This window comes from Nuphar pumila, chromosome 5 (assembly GCF_984573655.1).
Source record: "Nuphar pumila chromosome 5, dmNupPumi1.hap1.1, whole genome shotgun sequence".
NCBI lineage: Eukaryota > Viridiplantae > Streptophyta > Magnoliopsida > Nymphaeales > Nymphaeaceae > Nuphar > Nuphar pumila.
In genome coordinates, this window is record NC_143253.1 from 113280887 (window position 1) to 113294558 (window position 13672).

The window sequence follows — 13672 nt, forward strand, 5'->3', positions numbered from 1 at the left end:
ACAAAATTTTTGAGAATCTTTAAAAGCGCCAATACTTGAAATTTTTAAAAAGGTTCCATCGGCCGTAGAGACACAAGAGTCCTTTGAATTGGTGCAAACATCAATCAGTGCATTTTCATGGGGGGTCATATGAAAAGAGGCTCCAGAGTCAAGGATCCAAGAATACATACCGGGCGATGATGTAGAAGCAATAGCCACACCCGATGTGGAGGAAGAAACTTTTAGAATTTGTTGGAGAGCCATAGATATTTGCCCAAGAGTTTCCTTGATGTCATTGTTCTTGCCTTCATCTTCTTTGGTGGTAGTTTCTTCAAGAGAGGCCACCTTAGGCTTGAAAGTTCCATTAAGCTTTGGGCAAGCGGGTTTAATGTGACCCGGCTCATAACAATGATGACAAACAATCATTTTTCTTCCTCCATTGTAATTTCCTTGTTTCCCAAAATGAGGAGGTTTATAGGTTCTTACATTGTTACCCGGTTTTGATACGGCAAGTACTTCTTCAACATGTTTACTCATGCCAAGCCTTGTCTCCTCTTGAGTGATTTCGGCAATAGCATCCTCAATAGGAGGAAAAATAGATCTATGGAGAAGTGAGGATCTCACTTGCTCAAATTCGGGACATAGCCCAAAAAGAAATTGAAACAATCGTTCTTGTTCCATTTGTTTTTGTCTTAAATCAATATCTTCTATAGAAACCCATTTTGGCTCTAAAAGAGCCAATTCATCCCATAGTGGGTTTAGGACACTATAATAGTCTTGAATGCTAGGATCACCTTGTTTGGTGGTTCTAATATTTTCTTGCAAGAAATATGCTCTTGCAAGATCCTTTTGGGTATACATACCCTTCATAAAGGACCAAGCCTCATTGGCTCTACGAAATTTAGCTATATTAGCACATACCTTAGGCTCAACATTGTTCATAAACCACGCAAGGATTTTCGCGTGATTGCTTTCCCAATTCCACTTATTTTTGATGATTTTCAATAGCCTTAGGCGAGCATCTCCTTCAAGAGCCTTTTCTTGACCTCCTTCGTTCTTCGTGAGCATAAGCTTAGGTTCCGGAACGGTACCCATGACAAAACCCCAAAGTTTCTTTCCTTTGAGATTATTTTTCATTGCCGATGCCCACATCATGTAATTTTTTCCATTGAGCTTGAAGGATAGGTCAATCTTTGCCTCCATAATGTTTCCAAGAAGTAAGAAGAGATCCACAAAATATGAAATACACGAACCACACCTTTCCTTCAAGAATCGAGTGGCTCTAATACCATGTAATGAGATATTGCGGAAATATAAAGAGTGCTTATAAGCACTTACAACAATGAATAAAGGAGACAATATCACAAGTCCACTAAGAGACAATACAAGCACAAGCCTTTAAGAAGGCAACAATATAAAAAGCCTCTTATTGAAAAGAGAGAGAGCTCTAAAGAATGAAAAATATACAAGGGGTTCACCCCTATTTATACAAGAGGGAGAGGAGAGAAAGGAAGGCCAAAGGCCTCAAAAGGAGAGCCCAAAAGGGGGCTCCCATGGAGTCGTTGGGAGCCCCCAACGGTCACATTTGTGACCGTTGGGGGCTCCAACGACTCTATGGTTGGAGCCCCTTTTGGTCCTTAAAAAATACAAAAAAGAATTGTAAAAAATAAAAAAAAAAATTACATTTTAACAAAACTCGAAAATAGTTGTTTTCTAAAACAACTATATGAAATTACAAAAATACCCCTATCGGGTATTGATGTACTATATATATACATATGTATATATATATATATATATATGAGGTACATTTTAACACCCCCCTCAAACTTTACGGGGAAATGACGGAAAGTTTGCCAAGAAGAAACATGAAGCGAGGAGCCGGAAGAGCTTTAGTAAAGAAGTCCGCCAACTGATATTCTTAATTTTTTTACCGTGCCAAGTTTGAGTTGACTCGAGCCGAGTTTGAACAGCTAATTTTTTTTATGAGCTGAGCCGAGCCAGTCGAAGCTTGGCTCATGTGCACCCTTAACCTCAAGAACTTGCCATTCCTAGATATGAGGCACATGCTTGCGGCCTCCAACACACACACACACACGCACAAACAGAGTGAAATGCTTCTTCTTTAGTATTTGGGCCAAAGTCAAGATCTGATTGAACCTAATTAAGTTTGTCTCCAATTTGATTAGGTCTGATCCACTGGAGTAGACAGAGAATGAAGAGTGGTTGTCCTATATCAAATAGAATGCTTATTTGCCCTTGTATCTAGGGGTGGCAATTTCTGACACGACCCGCCAACCCGCCTCTTAGGCGGGTTCGGGTTGGGCTTAAGCCAACCCGTTTAATAAACAGGTCGGGTTCGGGTTGGGGGTATGCCAACCCGGCTGACCCGTTTAATAAACGGGTTAGGCGGGTGGGTCAACCCGCCAACCCGTTTGTCAACCCGTCAACCCGACCCGCCAACCTGACTACCTACCAACCCGATCCGTCAACCCGCCAACCTGACCCGCGAACCTGAAAACCCGTTTACCCGACCCAACCCATTTATTAAATTGGTTGGCGGGTCGTGTCGGGTTACCCGTTTATTAAACGGGTCGGGTTCGTGTTTGCCACAGCCGACCCGTTTAATAAACGGGTCGGGTTCGGGTTGAGGTATGCTGACACGCCAACCCGACCCGCCAACCCGACCCGATTGCCACCCCTACTTGTATCCATTGGATGCAGACAAACTCACAAGACATTGTACAAGTCACTGTGGAGACAGTTGTAGCTGGCAAATTTTGTGCTTGATTTTATAATTTTGATCAATATGGGGTAGTGTTTTGACACTTGGTTTAAGATTGGCATTGTTCATGGATTTTTTTTCTTTTTCTCTTTTAATAGGCAAGCTGGGGAGTAGCTCCTGGTGGGGTTTGAATCCAAGGCCCCTACCTTAAGACAATGCCTCTGGTGCAACTAATCTGAGTCTTGACTGACTTGGAAAGTTGCAAGCACTTAGCCAAAGCCTTAAGGTTCTAAATCGTTCAGACCAAGTGTAGGTCTGAGCCAGTCCTTGACTTCATGATACCCACTTGTTGGATTCAGAATCTTCAGTGAGGATTTGTTCAATTGTGATAAAAATGGTTGTTTGAATTTTGCAAAAATATGTGAACCATGAAATCTTTGGTACAAAGGTTTGAAATAGATCTCTGTATCCAAACATGGCTACCTCTGCTGTATTTTCCTTATTTTTCCTTTTTATTTTGTTTTGTAGCCAGATGCTTTATTGAGCATTTTTCCATGTAATGCTTGTCACCTGACCATTCTTTCAATCCTTTTTTCAGGAATAACATGGGGGGAAGCAGTGAATGGGATAACCAATTGATGGATTCACTTAAGAACTTTGATCTTAGTAGCCCTGAAGTCAAGCAACAATTTGGTGAGTTAACGCCGGCTACAGTTTGGGTGTGATTCCATTAATCCTGGAGAAAGGTAAAACAAAATGGAGAATATACAACTCATTGCATGGAAGCAGCTCGCTAGGACCTATCCAAATATGTAGTAACCCCAGCCCTAGTGTAATACCCATGAGGCTGCTTCCTTGAACCAAATGAATGTATATATCAACCGTTTGCACAAATGGACTATGAATCTTATAAGGTGCATGATTTTATCAGAAAGATAATGCATCATGGACCATATAGATTTTAGGGACGTTTCAGATTTGGAGGCCACAACCTCAAACAACCAAATCTTATGGGTCTGGGCCTAAATATTGACCCTTGGCATGTCCACCATGCTGGCCTAGAGGCCTGTTGGGCTGCCAAACCTGATGCCTGCCTCTTGTTGTCATTAGAAACCCTTGCCAATGACAAGCTTTCTGCTGGAATGTTGGATTGTGATTTGGTTGATTAATGCATGGTTGTTATGTATTGTTGATGCATATAGAATTTGCATAGATTACATGTCAGGTATTGATGCACACTAACTTTCTTGAATTGATTACTAACATGATTTCCCTGCTTGGCTGTTGATCTATTTTCAGATCAAATTGGGCTTACACCAGAAGAGGTGATCTCAAAGATAATGTCAAATCCTGAAGTTGCTGTGGCATTTCAAAATCCGAAAGTGCAAGCTGCAATAATGGATGTATGTTATGACTCTGTCTCACTGTCGGTTAACCATTATCATGTCCTTTAATTCATCCTAACATGCAACTCTTTTGCAGTGCTCGCAGAATCCCTTGAGTATTGCAAAGTATCAAAATGATAAGGAGGTAAGTTCTTGCTGTCTTTATCTTATGCATCTAAAAAAAATTCATGATCAATACAATATCCCAGTCCATTCGTCGCACTTCATTGAGAAATGGATACCTGTCCAAAATATCTACTCGTTAATATTTACCGAGATACTGTGGCACTTGGGTTAGGATGGATACCCTGAAAACAGATACATTTTGAACTGTTTGCAGTGCTCATTGGAGATTCAGGTTGTTCCTGGAATCTTGTGGGATGACATCCTCCTAATTGGTGGAGAAAAGGAATTTCAACTCTCTGATGGTAGATCGGAAAGAGTTGCTATCTATGTATTTTTTAGGCAGTCTACAAAAGCTTTGTCAGTCCTTTTGCCATTTGCATAACTGTGTGCATTTGGTTTACGTGACTGGGTGAGAATCAGTGATGAGTAATGAAAGGCGGGCAAAGTTCATGTTGTTCAGAGGAAACCAAGTGGCATTGGTGAGGACAGTTTCACTGTTGCAGTCATATGGAAGAGCTTTGCTCGTTTCTAAGAAACCTATGGTAGTAATCCTTGCAATGGGATGATTTGTTTGGTCATTCTTCAAATTGGTGGGCATATACAAAATAATTGCACTTTATCTTGAAATTAACATTACTTAAAAAAAGAAGTCAACATTTGATTGTGTGTCTGTGTTCATGTATGACCTTTTGTAATCTTGAGTCCCTTCTTACAAAGTCTCATTTTTTGTTTTCTCCTTTTGCAGGTGATGGATGTATTTAACAAAATATCTGAACTATTTCCTGGGATCGGTGGTCCATTGTAGTTCTCCTTCACGAGAGGAGAAACCGTTCTTCACAAAATGTGAATATTGTTTATCCAGTTTTTCCTAGCTCAAGCATCCACGAGAATCCATCTGCAACTATGGTGTTTTTTCTGCCGAAGCGCCTTGTTCACAACACCATCTGAGCCTATCTTGTGCCCTTAATAACTTGCATCTTTGAGAAGCTTTTTTCCCGGTCTTGCATGTTGACACAGTTTGGAGTTATGCTGGAAGCTTGTTTTAATTTTGATTCCTTTTTTTTCCAATGAAATCTGTTATGAATAAGAAACTTGCTGTCTCATATATTCAGCATGAAATTTTTGGACAGATCAGTCTTCTATCTTTGAGTGCTGGGCCTAGTCAGAGGGCGATGTTATGATGTCCACAAGTGGAGTTAAAAGATATAAGCCAACATTTTGGAGCTGCCAACCTTTCTAAGTCAAGGTTCTAGCGAAGTGTGAGAAATAAAAAGATTTTGCAACATCTATGCGTATCAGAAGAAAATCGGGGTGGCCACCTTTTTTTTCCTTTCATTTTTCTCATACATTTTTCTCTGTTCTGTAGTTATGCTATTATTTTCTCTGGTTCAACGGCCTTTCGTAGATTACTCAGTGGATTTGATTGCAAGGTTTCTGTAGCAAGTGTGATATTCTGGATTTTGGATTTGATATTGCTAGATTTGCTCACATTGCTACTGAAAAGTTATGAATAGAGAGATATCTGTAGATCCTTTCTTTTTGGTTTTTTCTTAAAACCTTGGAATGCCGCACTCCTAAACCAATAAGAGTGGGATAAGGTGATCCAGATAAAACCCCAAATGTCGAGTCTCCATCACAAGGTGGTCAGCTGCAAAAATTTCGGGACAAGTTCATTACTTTATGTTTTGACCTGCAGCTGAATTTAAAAAAAAAATCTTTAGTCAACTTACAATAAATGAGGATGACGATACAATAAATTGCGGTAAGGTGTATTTAGATATGCTTTTGACACAATCTAAATGTGTTCCACATGATCAATTTAGTAGGAACCGACTCTTGAATCTCCAACCAAAAAACGCGTTTGAGTCCATAAAAATTAATTCCCTTAAAGCCATCCATTGTCATTGATGGAAAACCCTAATATAGGTTTCTATTCAGTGATCCAACTGGAAATAGGACCCCTAGAATATGAGAACTGAAAATATGTGAACTTTAGTTTAAACCAAGTTTTTCATGAGCCTTTTTTATTTCTTTTGAAAATCTGACCATGTATATGTGATCTGCATACTTGGTTTTATGAGAGCCAGTTCTTGGATCATCCTATTACTACATATTAGCATGTTCTTTTAGGACTTCAAAATCAACTATCCAACATTTTCATAGATATTCAAGCATCTCAAAGTCATGTTTTTTCATTGAAAAAGCCCGAACTAACAGTTGATTCTAGTAAATGGACCTTGCCAAACGCATCCTCAAGGTTGAATTTGCCAAAAGGAGTTGAAAATGCCTAGTTCATATGAAGTTAAATTGCTTCATTCTACACTTTAAATAAATTTCTTTTGTAAGAAACATTCATCTTTGACAAAAGTAAAATTTTTGGTGTGTGTGCAAGCTACCAGTGAAACAAGTTTTAGATTGTCCGATCAAATTATATAAGTGGATTTTTTAAGGGCTGCAAATTTCAATAGCAACACTATTGTCTCCTATCAGAAAAATACCTAATTCTCCCTTTGGGGCTTCTACTCTTGCATAAAGTTCTTGTTTTGACAATTCAAAACTGGGAGAAGGCTTTTTACTAATGAATTGATATTCAAAATCGTTCAATTCTGAATCTTTTGTTCCAGCAAAGCGGTGTAATTCTAAATTTTTGTAAGGCCCCTTGGGATGTTGAATAATTTTTATGGATTCCATCATTTTGACAATTCTTACCAGATAACCAGTTCCCGAATGTTCTTGCTTCCACTGAACCATTTGTATCTATATGCATTAGGATTCAGATTTATGGATCTTGCGGTTCGAGAAATAAGAGGATCAGACCATTTCTTTTGACTCTTTTTCACATTCAATAAATATTGGTTTATCATATATTTCATTATAGTTATATGATTCAGAGTGATCATGCATATATTTTAGGGATATTTCATATAAAAATATGCATGGTTTCATGAGAAAATGATTTAAAAAGCAAATTTTATGTTAGTTTAGAGTAAATGTGCTAAAATGATTTAAAAATAGAAAATGCATGAAAAATAGTGTTATTTTACATTTTAATGCATATTTTAGTTTTTGACATAATTGTAGTAGTTTAGTTTTTGAAAATCATAAAAAATTAGAGTTAAAATAGACTTAGTTTTACAATTTCTAAAATATAGTCATTTTGAGTTGTTTTGCAAATACTTTTTGAAGAGAGGTTTTGAATTGCAATTTAAAAAAAAAGATGAACTTAAGGACAAAAGTTCAAATTTATAAATAGGCTACGTAGGGGGAAAAAAATTTGTCTTCTATTTCTTGCCTAAGCCTTATCTTCTTCCCCTTCTTCTCCACCCATTCTTGCCTCTTCTCCTCCTTCTCCCTATTTTCCCCTCTTTTTCTCATCCTCTTTTCGGTGGAGAATTCTGACAACGGCTGAAGCAAGAGAGAGGATTCCAACCTCTCTTTCTAACCCCTCCAGTTACGGTGAGTCTTCTTCTTCTTTGCCTATCATTCTTTTTCTCTTTTGATCTCACGTAGTGTAATAATCTGTTAATTTTACATTTAAATCTATGCATCGCATCTTGTTTCCTGTAGTCTAATTAGTTTTCATTACATTAGCTTAATTAGTTTACAACAGATTCAAATTAGTGGCATCACTTTGGTTCTTTTTGCAAAAGCATCAACATTAGCAGAGGATAATATTTTGAAATCTGATAGATCATTTTATATCACTAATCATAATCTAGATCATCTACTTGAAAAGGATAATCGATCATCTGATAGATCATTAATCGATTGCTGGCGATTGAATATTCACATGTAATCGATCGAATATCTGCGTGCGAAGTTTTTGATCAGATGATGTCTGGATTGATTACAGCCCATTGATTCCTGTTTTGATTTGTTTAAACTTAGAGTGAGTGATTTTTTTATTTGTTGATCGATGGAGCACCAGTGATTATTCTCTAATTTTAATTGATCGGAAAACTGAATTTCTGTCGAAACTCGTTGATCATTGATGTTGTTTAGATTTTCGGTGAGTATTTTTGTAGAATTCAAACATGATTTCCAGCATCTATCAGATATCTAGATCGATTTCAATTTATCAGAATCCCGTAAGGTTCTGATCTAATTGAATTGAGCTGGATATTTCTTAATCAATCATCCGATTGATTATCTGACTTTCGATGACTGAAGCTCAGCCGGTATGAGTTTTCCGGCGATGCTCTGTATCATTTGAACCGAGAATTCAGCTACTATTGTGTTCAAAATAATTCAAACTTGATTTCTGGCATCAATTAGAGAACTAGATCAAGTCCAGCCGATTGGAATCTCCTGATTCACTGCAAGCAAAGATGTGAAACAGGCATTTTCATTCTTGAGCTACCGTGAAATTCAGTTCACGATTTATTGTTTCTGATCAATGATCGAAATTGTGAAGAGCTCTGACTCTATTACTGTTTTGAGTGACTGATTGTTGAAATTTTATCAAGGGACAATTTGATTCTATTAAATATCGATCAAATGTTTGAAGTTTTTGATCAACAACTTTTGTCTGAGTGTTAAGATTTCTGAGTTCCGACAACTCCGGCGGCTGTTTGAAATTCTAGTGGATGTCTTTTGTTATTTGAAATTCTAGCGATTATTTTTGGAAGAATATTCAATCGGATGTCTGAATCCGATGTGAATGTTGAGAGCCACTGATTTTTGAATCAGTGATCTACTGTTTTCTGATAAAAGCAATGAGCTCTGAGCATTGTATTTTCATTGATTTCAAGCGAGGGGAGTGTTCTCTGATAGTTGTTTGAAGCCTATATCTGATTTTTGCTGTGATTTTCTATTGATATTTGAATACAAAGAGTTGTATTAATTGTTTGATGCAATTCTGCTCTATGGATCAGATTGGATGATTAAATTTACTGAAAGATTTGCTACACGGTTGTTGAATGTCAAATTTACTGATCAATTGAGTGTTGATTTGCCTAATGCAAGAGATTGATTTGCTGAAGCTCTATAGGATTTCAAGGTTGCTGAATGTTCTGTCTGAAATTGATGCATTGCCCACTGAACTTGCGTAACAGTTTAATCAAACTTGTGTAACACTGAACTTGATGCAATGTTGTTAGTTAAGTAAGCTGTTAGATATTAGCTAAGCAATTAGTTAGTGGTGAGTTGCATTATAATTAGATGACTTAGTTACTTAGTAGTTAGATTTAATTAGCATCTTTGTAATTAGATGGCTTTATTATTTTGATATTAGATTTAATTACTGTTTCATTATTAGGTACTTAGTTCATTTGAAATAATTAGCATTGTTAATTGGGTGATCAGTAATACTACTTTACAATCTTTCATGTTAGTAATTAGTTACTCAGATTTAATTAGAATCTATTTTCATTAGAAATTGTTATTTAGATTTCTTGCATAATTGCTTTCGTAATTAACATTTAGCTAGTTTAGTATAGTTTCTATTTCTATCTCTTGTACTGCTTGTGTTCGCTTGATTTGTGCAGGATAGCACAGGAGTGAAGCAGAAGTGATTGATTGACACAGAAGCACAAGAGTAGAAGTTTGTTTTTAGTTTAGATTTAGGAATTTAATTCTGGGTTTGTAAATATCGCTTTTTACGCCCTATGCGAAGGGTATTCATTTGTTGTAATAGTTAGTTGTTTTTACTTTTCTTGTACATTTTACATTTTATAATTAGGCAATAAAGAATAGTTTAGATTTATGTGCTTGAATACGAAATATTCTCGTTCCCTGAGTTCGACCCTGTCTCATCCACTAGTGAGAACTGGTTTTTATTATTTGATGTCTGGTTTTCACATGTTTTACATATAAAAATCTTTTCAAAATTACAACGATTTCAAAATAGACATCACAGAGTATCATTTCCTACTTGATCCATTTGAATTTCATATTCAAAGTTGCAATTGGATCTATTCATTAACAAAATTTCACTAATGACAAAATCAGTTTTTTAAGTCAAAATGACTATATTCAAAGTGTGTATCTCAGTAAATAAACCACATTGAATACATCTATGGAGTCAAATTGATCAAATAAAGTCCGCACATATGAGTCCACACACACACACACACACACACACATATATATATATATATATATATATATATATATATATATATATATATATATATATATATATATAGTCACTAAAATTAGGGGTGTCAATGGGTCAAGTTTACCCGGACCAAACCCACCAGGTCCAGGTATGGTGATAGATAAGAAGACCCGATTAACACCTGGGTCCAGAACTGAAGATCTGATTAATACATGGACCCAAGTATAGTTTGTGAAATTTTATACCAGACTCGGGACCGACTTGAGTTCCAATTAAGAGCCATAATTTTTCAATGTAAAAATGATAAAAGAATATTATTTTACCAGGTATGGTCCAGGTCTGGTTCATGTAGTTTCTTATCTGGTCCGGGTATGGTTTCTCTTATAGTAGACCCGGGTGAAGACCCGGTACCATACCCAAAAATCTGATCCAGTTCCACCTGGGTCCGAACCAAACCCGACCCCTTGACACCCCTAACTTAAATATGAGAACTATCTTGTGAACCAAGAGTTTTACCGATATTTTGTTCTTTTCTCTTAAATCTTACAATACGGATGTGACCTGCGTACTTGGTCATATATATATATATATATATATATATATATATATATATATATATATATATATATATATATATATATATATATATATATATATATATATATAATCATGTTGTCGACAGGACAGGGTTTGGGTATGGCTCATCAGTTTTTGGCATGCATTGTATTGGGTCTGTTGGAGCGTAATGCATGTCCACCCCTAATCTTGACGTATATGCTAATTCAATCAAAATGATGCTAATTTCATCCCATTCACATCAGAATAAAAGCACTTGGTCTAATGAATGAACGTTCTGTTCATTTTTTAATCAGAGTGGATCATGTTGATCCAGCCTAAATCCATATCCAGATTCGGATACGTGCATCTTCTTTTGGTCCATATCGTTACCTCTCAGTGTTCTCACACACATATAATTGCATTTGCTAATGGTATTAACCTTTTCTTATTTTACAAGGTGGCCATCGTTCCAGCCCGGCCCAACCTGCCACGGGTCAGGCTTGGGCCTATAAATTAGGCCCAAGCTCAGCCCAAACCGGGCTTTTGGCCCAGCTTGCAGCCCGACTTGGCCCTTATATATATATATATATCATGTTTTATATATAATAGATATTATATAATAGGCCCGGCCCGATTAGGCCTAACGGGCGGGCAGTGGGCTAGGGTTTTCCCAACGGGCCGGTCCACCCATGACTACAACTCAATCATAATTCGTATACAACGTAGCACTATTCTTTGGCTGCTCGATTAGAGTCATATAATCAGTGGTATTTTCTAAAATATAGTTATTTTATCCTGATATATTAAAAAAATGTATAGTCATCATTGGAAACGTGGCTTATTTTCAGCCAAATATCCGAATGGGTTAGTTATGATCCGAATCCAAAGTCAACCAAACCCGGACTTCCTTCAGTAGGTCAGAGTGGGATAATGGAATGATTCAAAGTTATAATGCAATGATCAAGAAGCCATCCTTGAGAAGCTTCTAGAAATGCCAGCCTAAAAGAGAATCCGTGATACCACACATAAAATAAAAGCCAACAAAAAACAAAAAGTCCCCCCTTTAAATTAATTCAAAACGGGTAAGCCTAAGGTCTCTGATCCTTGAACTGGTTTCTTTGTGTAAATATGAAAAAAAAAAACAGGTGGTTGTGTTCAGGTGCACTCACATTTCACAAATGCAATTAGGGGTGGCAAAACCTGACACGAGGCTTAAGCCAACCCGTTAATTAATAAACGGGTTGACCCACGTAACCCGTTTATTAAACAGGTCGGGTTCGGGTTGGGGGTATGCCAACCTGCCAACCCGGCTGACCTGTTTAATAAACGGATTAGGCGGGTGGGTCAACCCGCCAACCCGTCTGCCAACCCGCCAACCCGACCCGTCAACCTGCCAACCCAACCCGCCAACCCGACCCGTCAACCTGCCAACCCAACCCGCCAACCCGACCCGCGAACCTGAGAACCCGTTTACCCGACCCAACCCATTTATTAAATGGGTTGGCGGGTCGTGTCGGGTTACCCGTTTATTAAACGGGTCGGGTTCATGTTTGCCACAGCCGACCCATTTAATAAACCGCGTGGGTTCGGGTTGAGGTATGCTGACCCGCCAACCCGACACGATCGCCACCCCTAAATGCAATGTGCCGCTGCACCCGATATCACCATCCATCTGCTGTTGGCCCCACTCTGACAGCCTTTTTGGGTGGGTTCAAATATGTGATCTCTTGACTATGAGTTCCCTTGTCAAGCTGAATTCCCAGGATTAAATCCTGCTGGAGCATGGGGGCTGCTGTTGCTTTATCACGGTTGGGGCATGTAAGGTGGGGGTGGTCTGTGTCCTCAACCCGGAGTTTTACCTCGCAGGGAGAGATGAACCCATCAAGTGACCTAGGTCTCGGTAAGGGTTTTCCTTCATAAAAAAAAAAACTGAATCATCAGTTCATATACAAAAAGCCTATAAACCAAACATCTCATGACATGAACTGATAATAGCCATGTAGCACCTGTATGAAAGGACAGTAGATCAGGTGTAATCACATTAAACATTTCAGTATGCTGCTGCACCTGATCTTCCCTCCATCTATGCCCTACAGCTGACGGGCTATACCCTAGAGATGGAGGGCAGTTACGTGCAAAGACAGTCTCAAAAGTGTGCAATGTGAGATTGCACCTGATCTGCCCTCCTATTAAAGTCAGTACCGTCCTGTCGAGGACAGACGCTTGTTCATATATCAAAGGCTGCTGAGGTTGTACATGTTTTTATCGAATTAAACCACATGATCATTTGCAAAAAGCATGACCCTAACCATATCTGACCCTTTTGCATTCTTGTGTTTTCATTTCCTGCAGAATAGATAATCTACTATGGTTGGAAACTTGATCTTGTGACCATAGTGAGAAGTATCGATTTTTTTTCAAATAATTGCAAAAAAGCAAGAAATTGGCTGGCCCTAATATTTTTTTGATAAAAAAGCCAAAACTTGATCTTCTAGTTTTCAAAATTTTTTAATTTTATTTTGTAAAAATAATTAAAATTACTTTTGTATTTAACAGTTTTGTCTAAACATAAAAAAATTTAATTTATGATGATAATTTACATTCCAATATTTACCCAAAAAACATTTTGTCGTTCTTTCTCTCTCTCTCTCTCTCTCTCTCTCTCTCTCTATATATATATATATATATATATATATATATATATATATATATATATATATATATATATATATATGAGAAATATTGGTTACTAATGAAGGTAAGGAACTAATAAATAGAAATTACTCTTAAATAAATTAGTTTTTTTCTAGATCAAGTGTTATAGATGTGATCTACATAGTT

General features: G+C 37.4%; 1 protein-coding gene across 3 annotated transcripts in view; it reads left to right on the forward strand.

Annotated features, from left to right (window-relative positions):
• LOC149838189 (protein TIC 40, chloroplastic-like) overlaps positions 1–5753 on the forward strand; it is a 42709-nt gene extending 36956 nt beyond the window's left edge. The window contains exons 11-15 of one of the 3 annotated variants that reach the window (XR_016431944.1): positions 3303–3397; positions 4004–4107; positions 4187–4234; positions 4961–5238; positions 5346–5753. Coding sequence is in view for 2 of the 3 variants with exons in the window: in XM_090006439.1 (XP_089862565.1) it covers positions 3303–3397; positions 4004–4107; positions 4187–4234; positions 4961–5020 (307 nt within the window). In the remaining variant the exon portion in view is untranslated. The other 2 variants (XM_090006439.1, XM_090006441.1) reach the window with 2 other exon arrangements.
• Positions 5754–13672: the final 7919 nt, after the last annotated feature.